The sequence below is a fragment of the Gastrolobium bilobum genome, unplaced genomic scaffold, assembly GCF_033153095.1.
Source record: "Gastrolobium bilobum isolate Gb01-03AN ecotype WA unplaced genomic scaffold, APGP_CSIRO_Gbil_v1 utg12088, whole genome shotgun sequence".
Lineage (NCBI taxonomy): Eukaryota > Viridiplantae > Streptophyta > Magnoliopsida > Fabales > Fabaceae > Gastrolobium > Gastrolobium bilobum.
The window spans coordinates 195685-212273 of record NW_026896880.1 but is presented as its reverse complement, the minus strand read 5'-3'; the positions used below and the strand labels follow the sequence as shown (position 1 = coordinate 212273).

At 38.0% G+C, this 16589-nt stretch overlaps 2 protein-coding genes across 3 annotated transcripts; one reads left to right on the top strand and one right to left on the bottom strand.

Moving 5' to 3' along the window:
- Positions 1-939: 939 nt before the first annotated feature.
- On the top strand, positions 940-6269 carry LOC133302606 (protein LEO1 homolog). 2 transcript variants are annotated; one of them, XM_061502416.1, is made up of 13 exons: positions 940-1143; positions 1325-1442; positions 1473-1665; positions 2588-2729; positions 2824-3009; positions 3473-3649; positions 3863-3994; positions 4071-4250; positions 4334-4465; positions 4603-4707; positions 4802-5050; positions 5551-5712; positions 6046-6269. In XM_061502416.1, the coding sequence occupies exons 1-12, from the start codon at positions 1024-1026 to the stop codon at positions 5686-5688; spliced, it is 1872 nt and encodes a 623-aa protein (XP_061358400.1). In that variant the 5' UTR covers positions 940-1023; the 3' UTR covers positions 5689-5712; positions 6046-6269. The 2 variants fall into 2 exon arrangements, with proteins under 2 accessions (XP_061358400.1, XP_061358399.1); XM_061502415.1 differs by having other exon boundaries at positions 1334-1665; positions 4796-5050.
- A 7315-nt stretch (positions 6270-13584) lies between these two features.
- On the bottom strand, positions 13585-14234 carry LOC133302607 (uncharacterized). The gene is made up of 2 exons (XM_061502417.1): positions 13998-14234; positions 13585-13845 (listed from the first exon to the last, which is right to left on the bottom strand). The coding sequence occupies exons 1-2, from the start codon at positions 14232-14234 to the stop codon at positions 13585-13587; spliced, it is 498 nt and encodes a 165-aa protein (XP_061358401.1).
- Positions 14235-16589: the final 2355 nt, after the last annotated feature.

Below are 16589 nucleotides of genomic sequence, written 5' to 3'. Positions count from 1 at the left end.
GAGGCCTACGACCTAGCCTATATTGAAGCAGACTTGACCTATAGCAAAAAGTCAAATAGAACATGCCTAAATTTAAAAAAAAATATATTTAGAAAGCAAGCTATATGCTTTTTTGTACATGTTGGGCCTATAAGCCTATAGGCCGACCTATATCATATTATTTATTTTAAATAAAATAAATAAATTATTTTTTAATAATTTTGAATAATAAAGTAATATTATTTTAGTTATTTTTTTAATTATGGAATATTTAATAGGCTTAAATAGGCTAACCGACCAAGTCAAGACTGCTATCTTTTAAATACAGACCAGACTAGACTTGTAATTTGGGCCTACACATGCTAATAGGCTAGCCCAGGCTCAAGGTTTTATACTCAGGCCTAACTTATTTAAGTCAAAGCCTAGCCTAGCCTATTCACAAACCTAATTATAAGAGATGAGAGTGAAAAAAATATTAGAATAGGAAATGAGAAAATTATCATTGTTAATTTATTAATAAATAATTAAGATCCTAAAATATAATAGAATCCTATTAAATTAAGGTTTAATATTTCTCATGTTATAGAAGATAAATTTTTTTCTATACACACATAAAAGTGTGTGGAGCTCATGATTTGTCTTTTTCTCTCTTCTCCTCCTATGAGCATATATATATATATATATATATATATATATATATAAGAGATAAATTATATCTCATACGAAAAACATTTAATCCATTAAATTAACATATGAGAAACCATTTTAATATCGTGTCGTAGAGAAAGTTTAAAAGGTTGGTTTGCTAAAATACGTAACAGGCTATAGCCCAATTAAAATTTCTATTAGCCCAATTTACCCCTAAGTGCAACCCAATAGCAATAGGCCTGAAAATTGTTATTAGAATTCCGAAAAAAATAGAGCTTCCGGTTGCCGGTTTAAGCGGTGCCAGTGAATAAACCTCCCCCTCTCCTACCTAGGTTTCCTCCAATTCACAATTCACACGTTGAGAGAGAGAGAGAGAGAAAGAGAGAGAGCAAAACGATGGGGGGAGAAGAGAAACGGCACCAGATGATGCAGAACCTCTTCGGCGATCAATCGGAGGACGAGGAAGAAGTGCTTGATTCTGAGCACGAATCCAATCCCCAACTCAATTACGCTTCTGTATGATCCATTTTACAATTTCGTTCATCACAACTCAACACAACACCTTCCCTCATTCCAATTTATATGAAGTTGTTTGCTCTCTGCATTTTGAAGCCTGTATTTACATTGCATGTTTAGTTTGAATCTTTTTTTTTTTTTTTTAAATTTTTTTAATTTTTTTTTTTTAAATTTTTTTGAGGTGGAGCAGCATGGGGAGGGGGAGGGGGAATGGGAAGGTGAAGGGGAAGTGGAGGGACACGGAGAGAGTGAAGGTGATGGTGTTGGTGATGCAGAAAGTGAAGGTGAGAGAGAACAAAGTTCCCTAGAGGTGGAAGGTGAAGGTGAAGGTGAAGGGGAAGTTGATCAAAGAGAAGAGAGTGAGGGGAGGGACATAGACAGTGATGGCAGAGACGATGACTATAATCAGAGAGTCGTTACTAGCAAGCGTAGGGATGTGGTTGAGAGTGGATCCGAGGAGAACCAGAACCATTATCCTGACAATGATGATGATGAGGAAGTTGACGAAGCTAGAAGCCCCAGGTATCCCCACCATGTCAGAATTTAACTAATGGAGATAATTTTTATGCTTTTACTGTTCCACATTTTTGGTCCTCTTTCTTTGTGTTTAAGTAATTATTATTTTTCTCTTGCTAGTGTAGCCTTTCTTAATTCTCACGCTCTTGTATGAATATATTATTATCTTAGTGCTGTCTACCTTTCTTCTGCTTAGCTAAGTTAATGCTCCAATGCTCTTGATTAATGATGCTACTACACTGGCTGGTTATTGGAGAAGCTAGCAGGCTCACTGGAATGGCTAACATTTTAGGTTTTGTCAGTGCATTAGATTTCAGCGGTTAACCGATGATTTGAAATGAGTGTGTCTATGTCTGGAATGGTTGGCTTGGCTGTGCATAATGTGTTTTACAGTGTTTGTATTGATCCGTGTGTTAAAAAAAGTTACCTTAAATTGGAGGATTAAATAGAACAGAGAAAGATATTGATGACCTAAGGCTTAGTACGCACAATTGTTTATAACTTTTGCACGATAGTAGTTAATTGCGCTGCAATAGCGCCGCAAGCCGCGCCGTATGGGCGTTGCGGTGCCTCGCCGCAAGAAACCGCGTCGCAATAGCGAACATTGCGATCGCATTTGCAGCCATAGTGCTGTCATAAGGCAAAATGTCAATTTTGTCCTAAATTTAAATGTGTAACAGATAAAATTTAAGGGTTTTTTAGTCTATCTGCGTCTGTCTTTGTCACTTTTGCTATCTCTTCCTTTAAAAAATGTTTACTTTTGTTATTATTTCTGTTATATATCTATTCCGCTATTTCCGCAACCGCAACCCGCTATAACGCTATAGCGTTTTTCGGGGTAGGCTGCGACATGCCGCAATCCGCATTTGATAACTATGTTTTGCACAAGATTGAGACTGAAGAATTGTCCTTCTTTTAAAAAATGTAGTGGATCACCTAGAGATGACAAAGATCAGATTCGTGATTTGGATTCTGCCCCTGAAATTCGTGATGTATTTGGTGATTTTGACGATGAAGAAGAGGAGGATATGGGGTATGCAGTTCAGCAGGACATTGAACAAGATTCAAATGTGAGTGTCTGGAGTTAATAGTTGCTTATATTTCAATTATTTGTCAATTGCCCAAAATTTAAGAATTAATTGTATAAGTGATCTCCTGCCTTAGAGATATCCTGTGGAGGAGGAAGGAAGTTATGGAAAGAGCCTGAGACAAGAGGATATACTTGCTGATGAAGATCCTCAGTATGAATCCGATGAGGGAAACTTTGAGATAAAAACTAAAGAGAAGCCACTTGGGCCCCCGTTAGAGTTAGAGGTTCCGTTACGACCACCTCCAGCTCTTCCAGAAAAGGTCTACCTCTAATTAATATGTTTGTTTATTTGGGTGGGAAGCCTGTGTTTTACATTTTACTTTCAAATTAGCTTTAACTCAGGGTAGCTGCACAATTCATGTAATTGCTATTCTTCTTTTGTGCAGTTTACATCTTTATGATTTAGAAGTTGGTGTGTGTAGTGTGCCTGAGAGAATGTCCGGATTTGAAATATTTGAAGGAACGTATCTTTTAGGACAGTTTATTGATAACTTCCTGATGTCATGGCTGGTGGAATGTTGATAATGGACGGGAATTAAAAATATCATATTATGATATCATGGTCATGACGAATGAATTTTATTATGTGGTATCACTTCAGAGGATCTTATCTATAATTGAAACGCCTTGTATAAGATGCTGTTCATTCTCGTAAGATATGTTGAATTTCGATATCCATCTACTCACTTTTTTATCTCTCTCTGTCTCTCTTTTTTGTGACAGATGAACATGATTAAAGTTTCTAATATTATGGGTGTTGATCCAAAACCATTTGATCCTAAAACATACGTGGAAGAGGATACCTTTGTAACTGATGAATCTGGAGCTAAGAAACGCATACGCTTGGAGAACAATATTGTGCGCTGGAGGACTGTTAGAAATCCTGATGGCACAACATCTGTAAGTAATTGTATACTATTGCAGTTTCTTTTGCATGCTACCTTGGTCACCCATTTTTAATTAACTCTCAAGGATTGGAGATGAAGGGACATGCTGATATTCTTGTGCATTAACTTCTTTTTGCCTTCTATTACATCCTTGGTATTCCTTTCTACTACCTTTACGCTTTTAGTCATGTTTTGAAAAATTGATATTGAATATCTGTTATTGTAGTGTGAAAGCAATGCTCGCTTTGTGAGGTGGTCTGATGGCAGTGTGCAGTTATTAATTGGAAATGAAGTTCTTGATATATCAGTGCAAGATGCACAGCATGATCAAGCACATCTTTTCCTTAGACATGGAAAGGTGATTTTTTTATTCCCATAGGCTTTTTCTATGAATCATTGTTTCCCCTCATTGGACTATGTGTCCATGCTTACAGGGAATCCTTCAATCACAAGGAAGGCTATTAAGGAAAATGAGGTTTATGCCATCTTCCTTGTCATCAAATTCTCATCGGCTGCTGACTGCTCTTGTTGACTCAAGGCATAAGAAGGTTTATAAGGTTAAAAACTGCATTACTGACATTGACCCTGAGAGGGAAAAAGAGGAAAAAGAGAAGGTATAATCAATTTTACAAATTAGTCACATGCTTATTTTGTGTCTCTTGGATACAATTATCAAATTTTCCAATCATTTTTACAGGCTGAAAGTCAAACAATCAGGGCTAATGTACTTCTTAACCGTAAGCGTGAAAAAGTAAACCGGAAATATACTCCAGCTATGGAGAGGAGGCGTCAACTTTCCCCTGGGTTTTTGGAGGATGCTTTGGATGAAGTATAATTTTAGAATTTATTTCCTCTCCAGACATTGTTGTCTTTATTTGCATAAGTATTGGCTGAAATCTTCTATAAGCATGTCTGCTTACTTAAACCGTGTTAGCTCCATTGATTATCCATGTTCCTTTCCTTCAGGATGATGAAACAGATTATTATGATTCTCGTCGTTCTCAGCGCCGCTTTGAGGAAGATTTGGAAGTGGAAGCCCGAGCTGAGAAACGAATTATGAATGCTAAAAAGGTATTATTGTTCAGTCTCCAGAAATTTGTACATTTTTTATCACGTTTTTGTATTTATCATTAATGAGGGTTATTTTCTGGAATTTCAGTCACAGGGACCCAAAGATATCCCTCGTAAGTCATCCTTCCCACCTGCTAAATCCTCCCGGCACCCAATGGGTTACCTAGATGATGAGAGAGAGGAGTCTGAGTATGAAACTGATGATGACGAAGATGAGAGGCCTCCTTCACGTAAGAGGGATGAGGATACTGAACCAGAGTATGAGGATGAGGAAGAAGAGGAAGGGGAACACTATGAAGAAGCAGCACAAGTTAATGATGCATCAGATGAGGAGGAAGAGGAGGTATTAATTATTTTATAAGAAAATAGGTTCATAGAGATTTATTTGTATTTAGTTTCACAGCTGTGGCTGAAATCCTACAAGAGACTGCTGAAGTAAAACATGGTGAATTATATACATTATCTTGATTTAACTTAAAAAGTGTTTCCTGAAGAAACTGGAGGCCTTTGTTTGGGAGCTTGAGACTCTTAACAGAGATTTGGATCCTTATATGTGTCTTGATTCATATTAGAAACTTTGGAAGGAAAATGCTGATTTAAATTAATTAATCATTAATGTTGCATTTGCATCAATTTATTGAGTATTCTTTTTTTTTTTTTTTTTTTGGGGGGGGGGGGGGTGTTAGTGATTCCCACATTCAGTGAGAGTTGTACATATCTGTAGGGCTACAACCTACCGCCTGCCCTATATTTTGTAATTGTGTGTTATAAATTAAGGTGGAAAATAAGGATGATAACAATCGATTGCTGTGGTTTTAATATTCTTTCGGTGTTTTGTTGCAGGAACCAAAGCTAAAGGGTAAGGAGGTTAGAGGCAGTGTCAAAAGGAAGGGATTTGAATCTGATGAGGACTCTCCTCCAAGGAAATCAACAGCCCATCATCGGCGAATGGCAGTTGTTTTTGATAGTGATGACGAATGAATTTCCTTAAGCCAGATTTTCATGGTGAGTACCCTTAACCTAAATGTAGAACATGAGTATGATTTATTTATTTATATTTTCTTTGCCATGAGATGGGAGCCATATGTTTTTTGCTGGCAAAAAAGTAGTGTTCATCTTTTTGCCACTTCCCCCTCATCTCCCCGTATCTCTTTGCATGTTTATTATTGGATGGTAAATTATATTTTGCTATTTTAAAATACTATCTGAATGGTCCTTGCCATCATATTTTCTCTTATAAGGTTTATTTTATTTGACAGAAAAGAAAGATTTTTGAGTATGAATTTTGTTTTGCTGCTACAGGGAAGTCATCCACTTTTTTTTGTTTTTTAAATTCAGGATCTCGCAATTGGAATTGGAAGGAATGATGTGGATACAGTGCATCTAACAGATGCAGCAAAAGCGGAGATGGGTTTTTTTTTTTTTTTTTTTTTTTATAGTTAAAACTTTAATGTTTCATCCTTATACATAAAGAAGAGTCTGGCACACACAATCTCCATTATTGATTGTATATTTGTCTTGCTAATGGTGAAGATAATCAGTGTAGATAAGTATATTTTCTATATTTTCTTTTCAAAAATCTTTCCCCCAGGGGAAGTTAATGGTGGAACCAGTGCTAGCTCAGGAACTCCTCCTCTTAGTCCTTCTTTGCAGCATTATATAGTATTAGCATGTTATGATTTTTTAAACGCTAAAAAATATCAATTTGAAGAAGCTTTTAAAAATTCAGCTTCTAAAAAAAGAACAAAAACTGAAATTTTCATACGTATATTTTCAAAAGCAATGGCCAAACTTTTTAAGTTGCAAGGTTTTAAAACAATTGAAAGTGCATGCAAACTTTTGTGAAAATGAAGGCTAATATTAGAGGAGATAAGTAATCCTTATTATTTATATCATACCTGCTCGAAGGGGGAAAAAGTATTTACTTCTGTTTGTAATATGAGAATGCCGCCAAATGTAATATTATTTTTATTATGGGGAAAATATCAAGTATAATTTATTCTATAGAATCATCTTGTCACGGGGTAATTTAAGTTGTTCCGTAGAAAATTGTAATGAGATTTTTTGGTAAAAAATAAAGGGATAGGATATTGTGACACCCAAGTTATGTTACACCCATGTGACACCCAGTCAATCTCACCGTTAGATCGCTTATGTTGATCCGACGATTATATTTATTTCCATCTTTGTATGGTCATGATTTCCCAAATTTAAAGTGAAAGCATTAAATATGGGAAATCATAACCATACAAATGTAGAAATAAATATAAAATATTAAATTTGGGAAATCATGACCATACAAAGATGGAAATAAATATAACCGTTGGATCAACATAAGCGATCTAACGGTGAGATTGACTGAGTGTCACATAGGTGTAACATAACTTGGGTGTCACAGTATCCTATCCCAAAAATAAAAAGATGTCACTATAATGGAGAAACATTTTTCAAACATAACAAAAATGCAATGCTCCTGATACATAAAGGGAAATCAGATTAAGTTAATGTAAATTATAAACACTTCTATTCATCATCAAGCATAGATCTTATGGTGCCTATTTTTTTTTTTTTTTTTTTTTGGTGAATATCGTATGGTGCTTTGTTTTCTTCCTAAAAACGGTGAGTCGGTGACAACTCCTGCAACTTCTTTGAACATATGGTGGTAGCTAAATAAACCAGCGTAATCAACACTAATCAAGTTTATGAGTAGCAATTATTAAGTACTCTTTGACACATTTTGAGGCAATCTTAAATACAGAAAATACATACTTATCGCATGATTGTGTTAGATATCCAAAATTCCAAAGATTTCTCATGAACCAGCAAAATCAGACATGCTACATCTTGCTGTCGCCACCACCACCAACATTCCGGAAATTAAGTGCATGGATGGAATCATGGAAAGTTGTGAGTGAATTCCGTGAGTCAATACTTTCGGCAATCATCATGACTTGTGAGTCTGTGATGCAAGGTTGAACAATACAAATTCCAGATATGAAGTATCCGGTCGTCTTGCTTATACTGTCTTAGTATGATAACATTCAATTTTATTGGGGAGTAGGAGCGGCCTCTACCTCTACGACTGCAGGTGATCCTGTATGTGGGATGCTTATTGCTAGGTTGTAGCATGTGCATGTCCTCGCCATTGGCTATTAGGGTGTGTTTGGTACAGGAGAAATTTTTTGGTGACCGGGAATCATGATTAATGAGAATTCAGTAGAAATTGAGTTTACTTGGAATCTTACGAAAGATTGTTTGGTTCGCCAAAATATTACCGGGAATATTGGGTAAAAATTACTGATTCCATATTTGGTTTAGAACGAAATATGACTTGGAATATGAGGTTATTTTACAAAAATAACCCCAAACTATTTTTACTTTTGTAATTGATAGATTGAGTCTAGATTTTTATGTGTATTGAGATATTTTTGTCTCAAAATTTATTGTTGTGCTTTCCCTTTACTTGGTATTCTGATTGGTATTCCGAATTACCATATTATTTTTGGTAATCTGAATAGTGACTTTTCTTTATAAATCAAATTACCGGTAATCCTTGGATATCCGGGAATCGTAATTTATTCCTTCTACCAAACGTGTTAATTACATTTACCAAAGAAGAATTACCAGTAATCCTCTCCAAAAACTTGAACCAAACACCCCCTTAAGGAGATTATAAAATTCTGAGCTACTCATGTAATGTACCATAATGAATTGAACAGCTGATGCAGTGTGTCAGAATATCTGTGAGATTACTAAGGTACACAGGATGACCGTGTTTCCTTACTGTAGATAGTCATTGGACCTATTGAACTTTTCACCGGATGAGTCTTTATTCCCGCGTGTGATGAGTTTAGATTAAAAAAAAAATCTAAATATTACCAAGAATAATTAAATCACATCTAAAAGTAACATAAATAACTCGTATGCTTTCTCGGAAACAAGATATTATATATTACATTATATTATAATTTTTCTTATTATCATTATTAATTTATTAAAGGTCGTTATTTATCAGATTTAATTTTAATATACTGTTAATTTAAATATTTTGCATTCATTCACTCATGCATTGCCACCTTACTAAAAAAAATATCACTTTTGCAACAACTACCTCAAAAATTAACTTTGAGGACATTCTATAATTTTGGGAATAAACGAGAGAAACTTGATATATAACTGTTACTAGTCAATCATAAATAGTTGTATTGTGAATATACATTGTTATTATATATGTGCTTACGTCATTTAATTTCAATGGAAATATAAGAAGAAAATGTCAATTAATTTTTAATTTTAGTAATAATTACTTAATATTTTTTTCAACATATTTATTATATTAATCTTTTTCGATACTATTGAACCGTATAATGATATCTCAAGGGTATGCGCTCTGAGATATCCTAGAAATAGGTATCTTGGTTGGTTTATAACCAACACTCCAATCACTGCGCACAAGCAATAGACTTATAGCCAAGACGTGAATGTGTGCATAGTGTTGGTAGTAATCGTAAATAGATTAAAAGTGTGTACCTGAGGTCTTTAGCTTTTTATTTATAGGGGTTACCTTTTGGGCTTGGGCTGTCAAGATCTCTCATTTGATGTAGGATTCAACCTCTAGTTTGTAGGGATAAGGGCCTTATCCCTTTACCTCTATCATATCTCGCTGTTGAAGTAGATATGTCCTTATCCTTTGAGGGATAGGTGGGATATATGGTTAAGATATAGAGATATTCCATAACAGTTGCCTCCCAGCTCAGTAGATCCGAGGTTCGGATTGCCAAGATGAATAGTTTTTTTCTCAATCTCGGTCTTTCTGAGATGTTATGATCTTTATGTTGTCAGAGCTCGAATTATAAGCTACGATGTGGAGGTTCTAGGGCTCGTCAATAGCCACGTCAGGTCATCTTTATATGAAGTCAACCTGTTTCTTAGCTTTCATTGTAGACCTCGACTTAGGGGTTTTCTTTATCCGAGTTCGACATTAAGCATATGTAACTTTTTGGCCATTTTGATTTCAATGTCAGTATATACTTCAAGGATAAGGTCGGACTTGACCTACATCACATAAGGATGACCTTTCATATCCGTGCCAGGCTTGACGGTTATGCAGGTCCACACGTCATTTTCCTATTAGCGGTTCGTGCACCGTCCCTCTTTTTGCATGCCATGATTGCCTTCATTAAATGCGTGTTTGAGGGAATTACGAACTTGCCCTTGACCTTTCGTCTCTGCATTGGCCTTTGGCTTTCCCGCCTTGTACCTCTATATATTTTCGTCTCAGAGGGCATTTTCTATTTTTGCTCCCCTCGGTGTTTAGCTCCTTACGAATCCTGAAGCTTCTTGAGCATTCGTCCAGTTCCATTGCGTTTCCTCTCTTTTCACTTATACACCTACCTTCCAGACACCCTTTTTTTGTGCATTTCATTATTTTGCATCTTCGAATGTTTGGTGATGGGGGTTTTATGGTTTGAGATTTATATTTTAGAACTTCATCTAGTGTTCATTTTGTTTGAGTGCTTATGAAAGTGATTCTGGAGTTTGGGTTTGTTTCTAGGTGTTACTCATACCTCCAAGCCCTTCATTTTTCATTCCTTTCTTAATTTCAAAATTTCAGGATTATTTCCTTCTTAGTTTTCGCATTTTTTGAACCATAAATGACCACTCCAGCATTCGGGTCTGGTTCTAATCCAAGACGAGATGGAGATGAGGATGAGGCTAATAAGGGAAAAGATTTGAAGGACCAAATTGACGGTGAGGATTACATCGAGGAGGAGACGACACAATTACTTTTGCATAGTTACCGAGGTGGGCATAGTAAGCGAAGGGCAGTGTCTTCTGTTCGGGGAAGAGGACGTGTCATGTCGGCTGACAGTCATTAGAGAGGACGTGCTAGGTCAGTTAGTGTTCGTCAGATTCAACCTCTACTTCCTTACAAGCCAGCCTTAGCACCGTGCTCCACTGCCGACTCCTCTACTGTCTTGAAGGTTGGTGAAGGTTCTCATGTTCTGACCTTGGGAGTCACGGTTTCCAAAGAATCTAATTTTGATCCTAGTCCGAGCTCCAGATCGATTCTGGATCGGATTCCCCCTTTAGACCTCGGTAGTAGTTCATCCTCTTCTTTTTTCTCTGACTTTGAGTTTCTCTGACCTTTTGTTGTTACATCCATTGGAGTTCCTTATATAAACTCAGATCAATCTTCACTTATCGTTCTTAGTGATTGTGCTTTCTCTTCTTCTATTTCGGATTTAGATCTCCACAGGTTCGATCTCAACCAATAAGGTTTGAGTCCCTTTTATTTGTTTTTATGTTGATTCCTACCCTTCTTGTTCAAGGGCATTTATGGCGGGTTCTTTAGGCATGTTGAAGTCAGTACTCCTGATTGGGTTTCATTAGAGATTCTCCAATTGCAATCTTGTATGTTAGCTGAAGAGGTTGCCCAACTTCCCGTTGGTAACACTGTCGGGGTGGATCTTCTTCCACCTGGTGATATTCCAGTTTGTGCGGGCTCAAGCAAAGATGAGCCTCATTTTTTCTTATTTTACCGGGACTTGATTACCAAAATAAGAGTTCGGTTTCCTTTTTCTGATTTCCAATTAGCCGTTTTGCGAAGGCTTCAGGTTGCTCCTTCCTAACTTCATCCGAATTCACGGGCCTTCGTTCGGAGTTTCGAGCAGGTGTCCTCTTACCTCAATCTCCCTTGTACAGTTACTCTCTTCTTCTATGTGTTTAATGTATATACATCTCGGTCGAGAGCCGAGGCAAAAGAGAGAAAAGGTTGGTTTACCATTCAAAGTGCTCCAGATTGCAGTATCTTTATTCCCTTTACCCAGTCCTTCAAAGGCTTCAAGGATTCTTATTTTAAAGTATCCGTCCGCCCTGGTTTTCATCCTTGGTTTGCTGTTGACATGCTAGAGGATGGAAACTTTTCATCTCGGTTTGAGCTCTATTGGACCTAGAATCATAACAACAAGCGTCCCAAGGATTATACCACTCGCGAGTCTTCCCTTTCTGCTGCAAAAAGACTGGCTTCTACTGTTTTGATAGGTTATGCCAAAGAGTTTGGTATTATTGACCTCAGTCGCATAGTAGATATGTTCGGAGATGACCTGCTCTTAGAACTTGGTATGTGACCTTGGTTATACCGGGTTGTAAATATTTTCTTTATATTAAAAATATTTTCTAACATTTGTTCCTTTTTGGCAGTTAGCATGACGAGTTCCAGCTATAAGAGGTACTTGTCCAAGAAGAAAAATTCTTATAAGGGGAAATCAGCTGAGCTCGAACCTATTAATGAGGCTATGAAGAAGAGGTGACTTGATTTAGGTGGCAGTTCCGAGGCTATCATTATCCCCACTGCTTTCGCAGCTCAAGTCGCCTCGCAATTACCTCTCCTCCCTCTCCTCCAAACGCCCCCTTTGGGGATGCAGTATTTGTGGAGCCTGGGAAATTATGGAGAGTAGGATTTTTAGACCGTCTTCGGGCTACTTTGAAACCTCATTCGCAACTGATAGGGCGTTCTCCTCTTAATGCTGATGTCCGGGCTATGCTAGCGTGGATGGAAGAGGAGTCATTGAAGACGACCTCTTTAATTCAATGTTTCCAGGATCTCCACCAAAGACTTGACTTGTCGGGTGCTTCCAACTATGCCCTTTTTGTCAAGGTGGATGAGCTTTCCACTCTGAAGGAGGAGCTTTCAAAGTCAAAGTTTTGGAAGCTAAGGTGAAGGATCTCAAGTCCAAACTAGCCAAGTCTGAAGATGACCTGAAAGTTGCCAACCTTACCATGAAGGCTCTTATCAAAGAAAAAGAGGGCTCCCTGAAAGCTTTGGCAGACAAGGAGGCTCAATTGGAGAAGGCTCAAGCCGACTTCGAAGAAGCTCGGGCTACGGTGGAGAGCAAAGTCATCCAATCCTTTGAGAACGCTATAGAGCAAGCTCAGGTTTTAAACCCAGGTCTTATTACTGATGGGATGGATGTCTCCTATGGTGTGAATGATGACATTATCGTTCCTGGGACCCCGGACTCCGAAACTCCATGACTCCATAAGATGAGGGCGAGGTTGGAGCCAATGATGGAACTTTCCCATTAATGCTGAATGAAGGATCGGTATGCCGACTTTAAGATGTAATTTTTTTGCCCGGGGGACTTGTGTCCCCTTTTTGGGTTTGTATAAACATTGTCGTTTTTATTTCGGCCTTTTTAAATTTAATTCAACAATTTTACTTTGCCTTTTATACCTTTCGAGCTTATTGCTTTTATTCGATTGTGGGTTTGAGATCCCATTTATAAAGTGTTGCGTCATAATGGAGGACTTATAGTTTCATCCCATTTTTGCGCTCGAGAGTTAGCAATGATCGAGCTTACGAGCTCATTTTATTTGCATAGAAATAAATCTTGTTTATGGATTGAGCTTGAAGGCTCGTTTTATTTACATAGAAATAAATCTTATCCATCAACTGAGCTCGAAGGCTCATTTTATTTGCATAGAAATAAGATCTTGTTTAACGACTGAGCTCAAAGGCTCGTCTTATTTGCATAGAAATAAATCTGATTCACTGACTAAGCTCGAAGGCTAGTCTTATTTGCATAGAAATAAATCCTATTTACTGACTGAGCTCGAAGGCTCGTCTTATTTGTAGAGAAATAAATCCTATCTATGGATTCTTGGAGCTTCAACTTCACGCTCAGCTAAGTAAGCTTTGAGCTTGTCTGCGTTCCAAGTTCTCTTGATGGGCTTCTTAGAGATCTTCTCCAAAATATAGGCTTATTTTCCTAGATTTTCTTTAACTCTGTAGGGGCCTTCCCAATTTGTAGCGAGCTTCCCATCTCTGGCATTCTTGTTGTCGATGTGTGCTCTTCTTAGTACTAGGTCGCCTTTCTAGAAAGACCGAGGTCTGGCCTTCTTGTTATATCTTGCTGACACGAGGCATTTTTCCATCATATCCTTGTACCTGGCATTTTCCATATTTTTATGAAACAGGTCAAGCTCTACGGTTAAAGCTTCGTTGTTTTCCTTCTCACTTCCTTGTAGTCTTTGCATCCTTCTCCAAGATGGTTCTCCGATATCGACCGGGATCATTGCCTCGCAACCATGACCAACTTGAACAGGGTTTCCTCTGTAGAGGTTTGGGTACTTGTTCTATATGACCATAAGACGAGGTGTAACTGTTATACCCAATTCCATTTTCCATCAAACATTCTCTTTTTTAGTCCATCCACAATCACCTTATTTGCAGCCTCGGCCTACCCATTAGTTTGGGGGTGTTCTACAGAGTCGAAACGGTGTTTGACCTTGTATTCATACATAAGTTCTTGGAACTTTTTATCAACAAATTGAGTTCCATTGTCTGTGATGATCTCGGCTGGGATTCTAAATTGGCTCACCATTCCTTTCAAGAACTTTTGCACTCTGGCTGAGGTTATGGCAGTGAGGGGTTTAGCTTCTATCCATTTAGTGAAGTAATCTACGGCTATTATTAAGCAACGGAGTTGTCCCTTCGCAGCAGTGAAAAGACCTAAGAGGTCCATCTCCTACTTATAGAATGACCAAGGTGCCGAGATACTTTGGAGCTTCTCTGGGGGAGCATGATGGACATGTGCATGTCTTTGGCATTGGTCGTATTTCTTTACATGCTTTTTGGCATCGGCCTCCATTGTGGGCCAGTAGTATCCAGCTCGTAACGCTTTTTGAGCTAATGATTTGCCTCTTAAGTGATGTCCATTGATGCCTTTGTGGATCTCGACCAAAATATAATCTGCCTCGTTCGGATCCAGACACTTCAGCATTGGAGTGTAAAATCCTTTCTTATATAGTTGTCCTTCGAGCACGGTGTAACTTGCCAACTTTTTGACCAATTTCTTGGCCTCCAAGACCTCGTCTGGGAGTGTTCTCTTTCCTAGGTATGCCACTATGGGCTTTCTCCAATCTTCTCCATTGGTGATCAACATGATGCAGCTCGGTTCTGGGATACTCTGTTGGATCACGGTTCTGTGATTTCCTGAGCTCTTGGTATGTGTGAGCTTTGACAATATGTCAGCTCTAGTGTTCTCATTTATTGGAATGTATTGAACTATTGCTTCGTCGAACTCGACCAACATTTCCTTGACTTTGCTGAGATACTTCATTATGAGAAGGCCTTTGCCTTGGTATTTCCCCTCAACATGGAAAGTCACGAGTTGGGGGTCACTAAGAATTTTGATTCTTTTAGCTCCGTGTTCCCTTGCCTGCACTAGCCCTGCCAGGAAAGCTTCATACTCGGCTTGGTTGTTCGAAGTTTGGAACTCGAGGTGTAACGACTGTTCGATGGGTATTCCTTGAGGGCTTTCAATTATCACCCCAACTCCACTTCCTTTAACGTTTGATGATCCATCTACGCAGATCGTCCATATATCGTTTGTTGGGCCAAGTTCTCTTTTGGTGGGAGCTAGTTCCATTATGAAATCGGGCAGAGCCTGCTACTTTATTGCTTGCCGAGGTTCATATGATATATCAAACTCTGAGATTTTCACTGCCCAATTTATCATTATTCCAGCCAAATCTGGCTTATGCAATACTTGCCGAATTGGCTGATTCGTTCTTACAATTATCCGATGTCCTTGAAAATAAGGTCAGAGTCTTCTTGCCGTGGTCAACAAGGTAAAGGAAACCTTTTCTAACCTTTGTATATGAGCTCTGGTCCTTGCAAGGTCCTACTAACAAAGTATATCGGTTGTTGCCTTTACTTGTCTCTCGTACTAGTATGGCACTAACTGCTTCTTCCCCCAAAGAAAGATATAGAATTAACGTCTCCCCTGGCTCCGGCTTTGACAACATGGGTGTGGTTGAGAGGCATTTCTTTATCTCATTGAAAGCCATCTTACATTCTTCTTCCCATCCAATTTCACCTTCCTTTTTTAAGAGTTTGAAGAAAGGAAGGGACTTGTAACAGCTCGTTATGTACCGGTATTGTTAACATTGATTATGATATTAGATGCAGTTACAATCACAGCAATTCATTTATAAAAATGCGAGTAAACTTTTTCCTTTTAATTACGCGAGCATTTAAAACAATAATAAATGTAATAAATAAAATCTGTGACCGTAACTGATAACTCTTTGCGGAATAAAAATTTAACATGCCTAGATACCATATAGCACTCCTCTCAAGTCACTAAGGGGTTCCCATAAATTCACTTAGCATAAATTTCACTTTTATGTTTTTTACCTATCCGAACATGGTTCGGTATTTTAATTACTACGGAAAATCTGCAAGCTGTGCGCTTATCATCTTTTAGTATGTTATTCTACACTTAATTATCTTTCTAAAAAGCTATCACACTAGTCATAAAGTTCTCGTTTGCTCCGGTTATCCCCATTTGAAGTTGGATAAGCAAATCTACCAGCCAACCTCAAACAGGGCTCTAAACAGCCTACACTCTCTCAGCGATTCTGAAAAATTCACTCAACCAATTGCTCTCAATTTTTTATACAATAAATTAGACACCCCAAGCTTCAATTTTACATATCATGCACCTAATTTGACAGAGAAACGAAGCAGGAATAAATTCCCCAAAAACTGCCAGAGACAGCCCATGTGCAGGGGCGTTTTGAGCAGTCTGTGCTCACTGGCTTCTACAGGACAGAGTGGTGATCTTTTGATTCTCAAATTTTGACACAAGGTAGTTGGTATCTCAAGCTTTACAATGATGTATGGCACGTCCATATTGGACCTTTGTGGAGGGAGCTATGCTCTCCTAAAGTTCACCCAAATTCTGCCAATTTCTAGAAATTTTGCCAGAGTCTCCTTTGTTTTTCCAACATATCCCACCTTTGAAGCTGTGTTATCTAACCTCCATTTGTACCTAATAAACATGGGTGGCTCTCAAGGACCAGCAATACCTTGG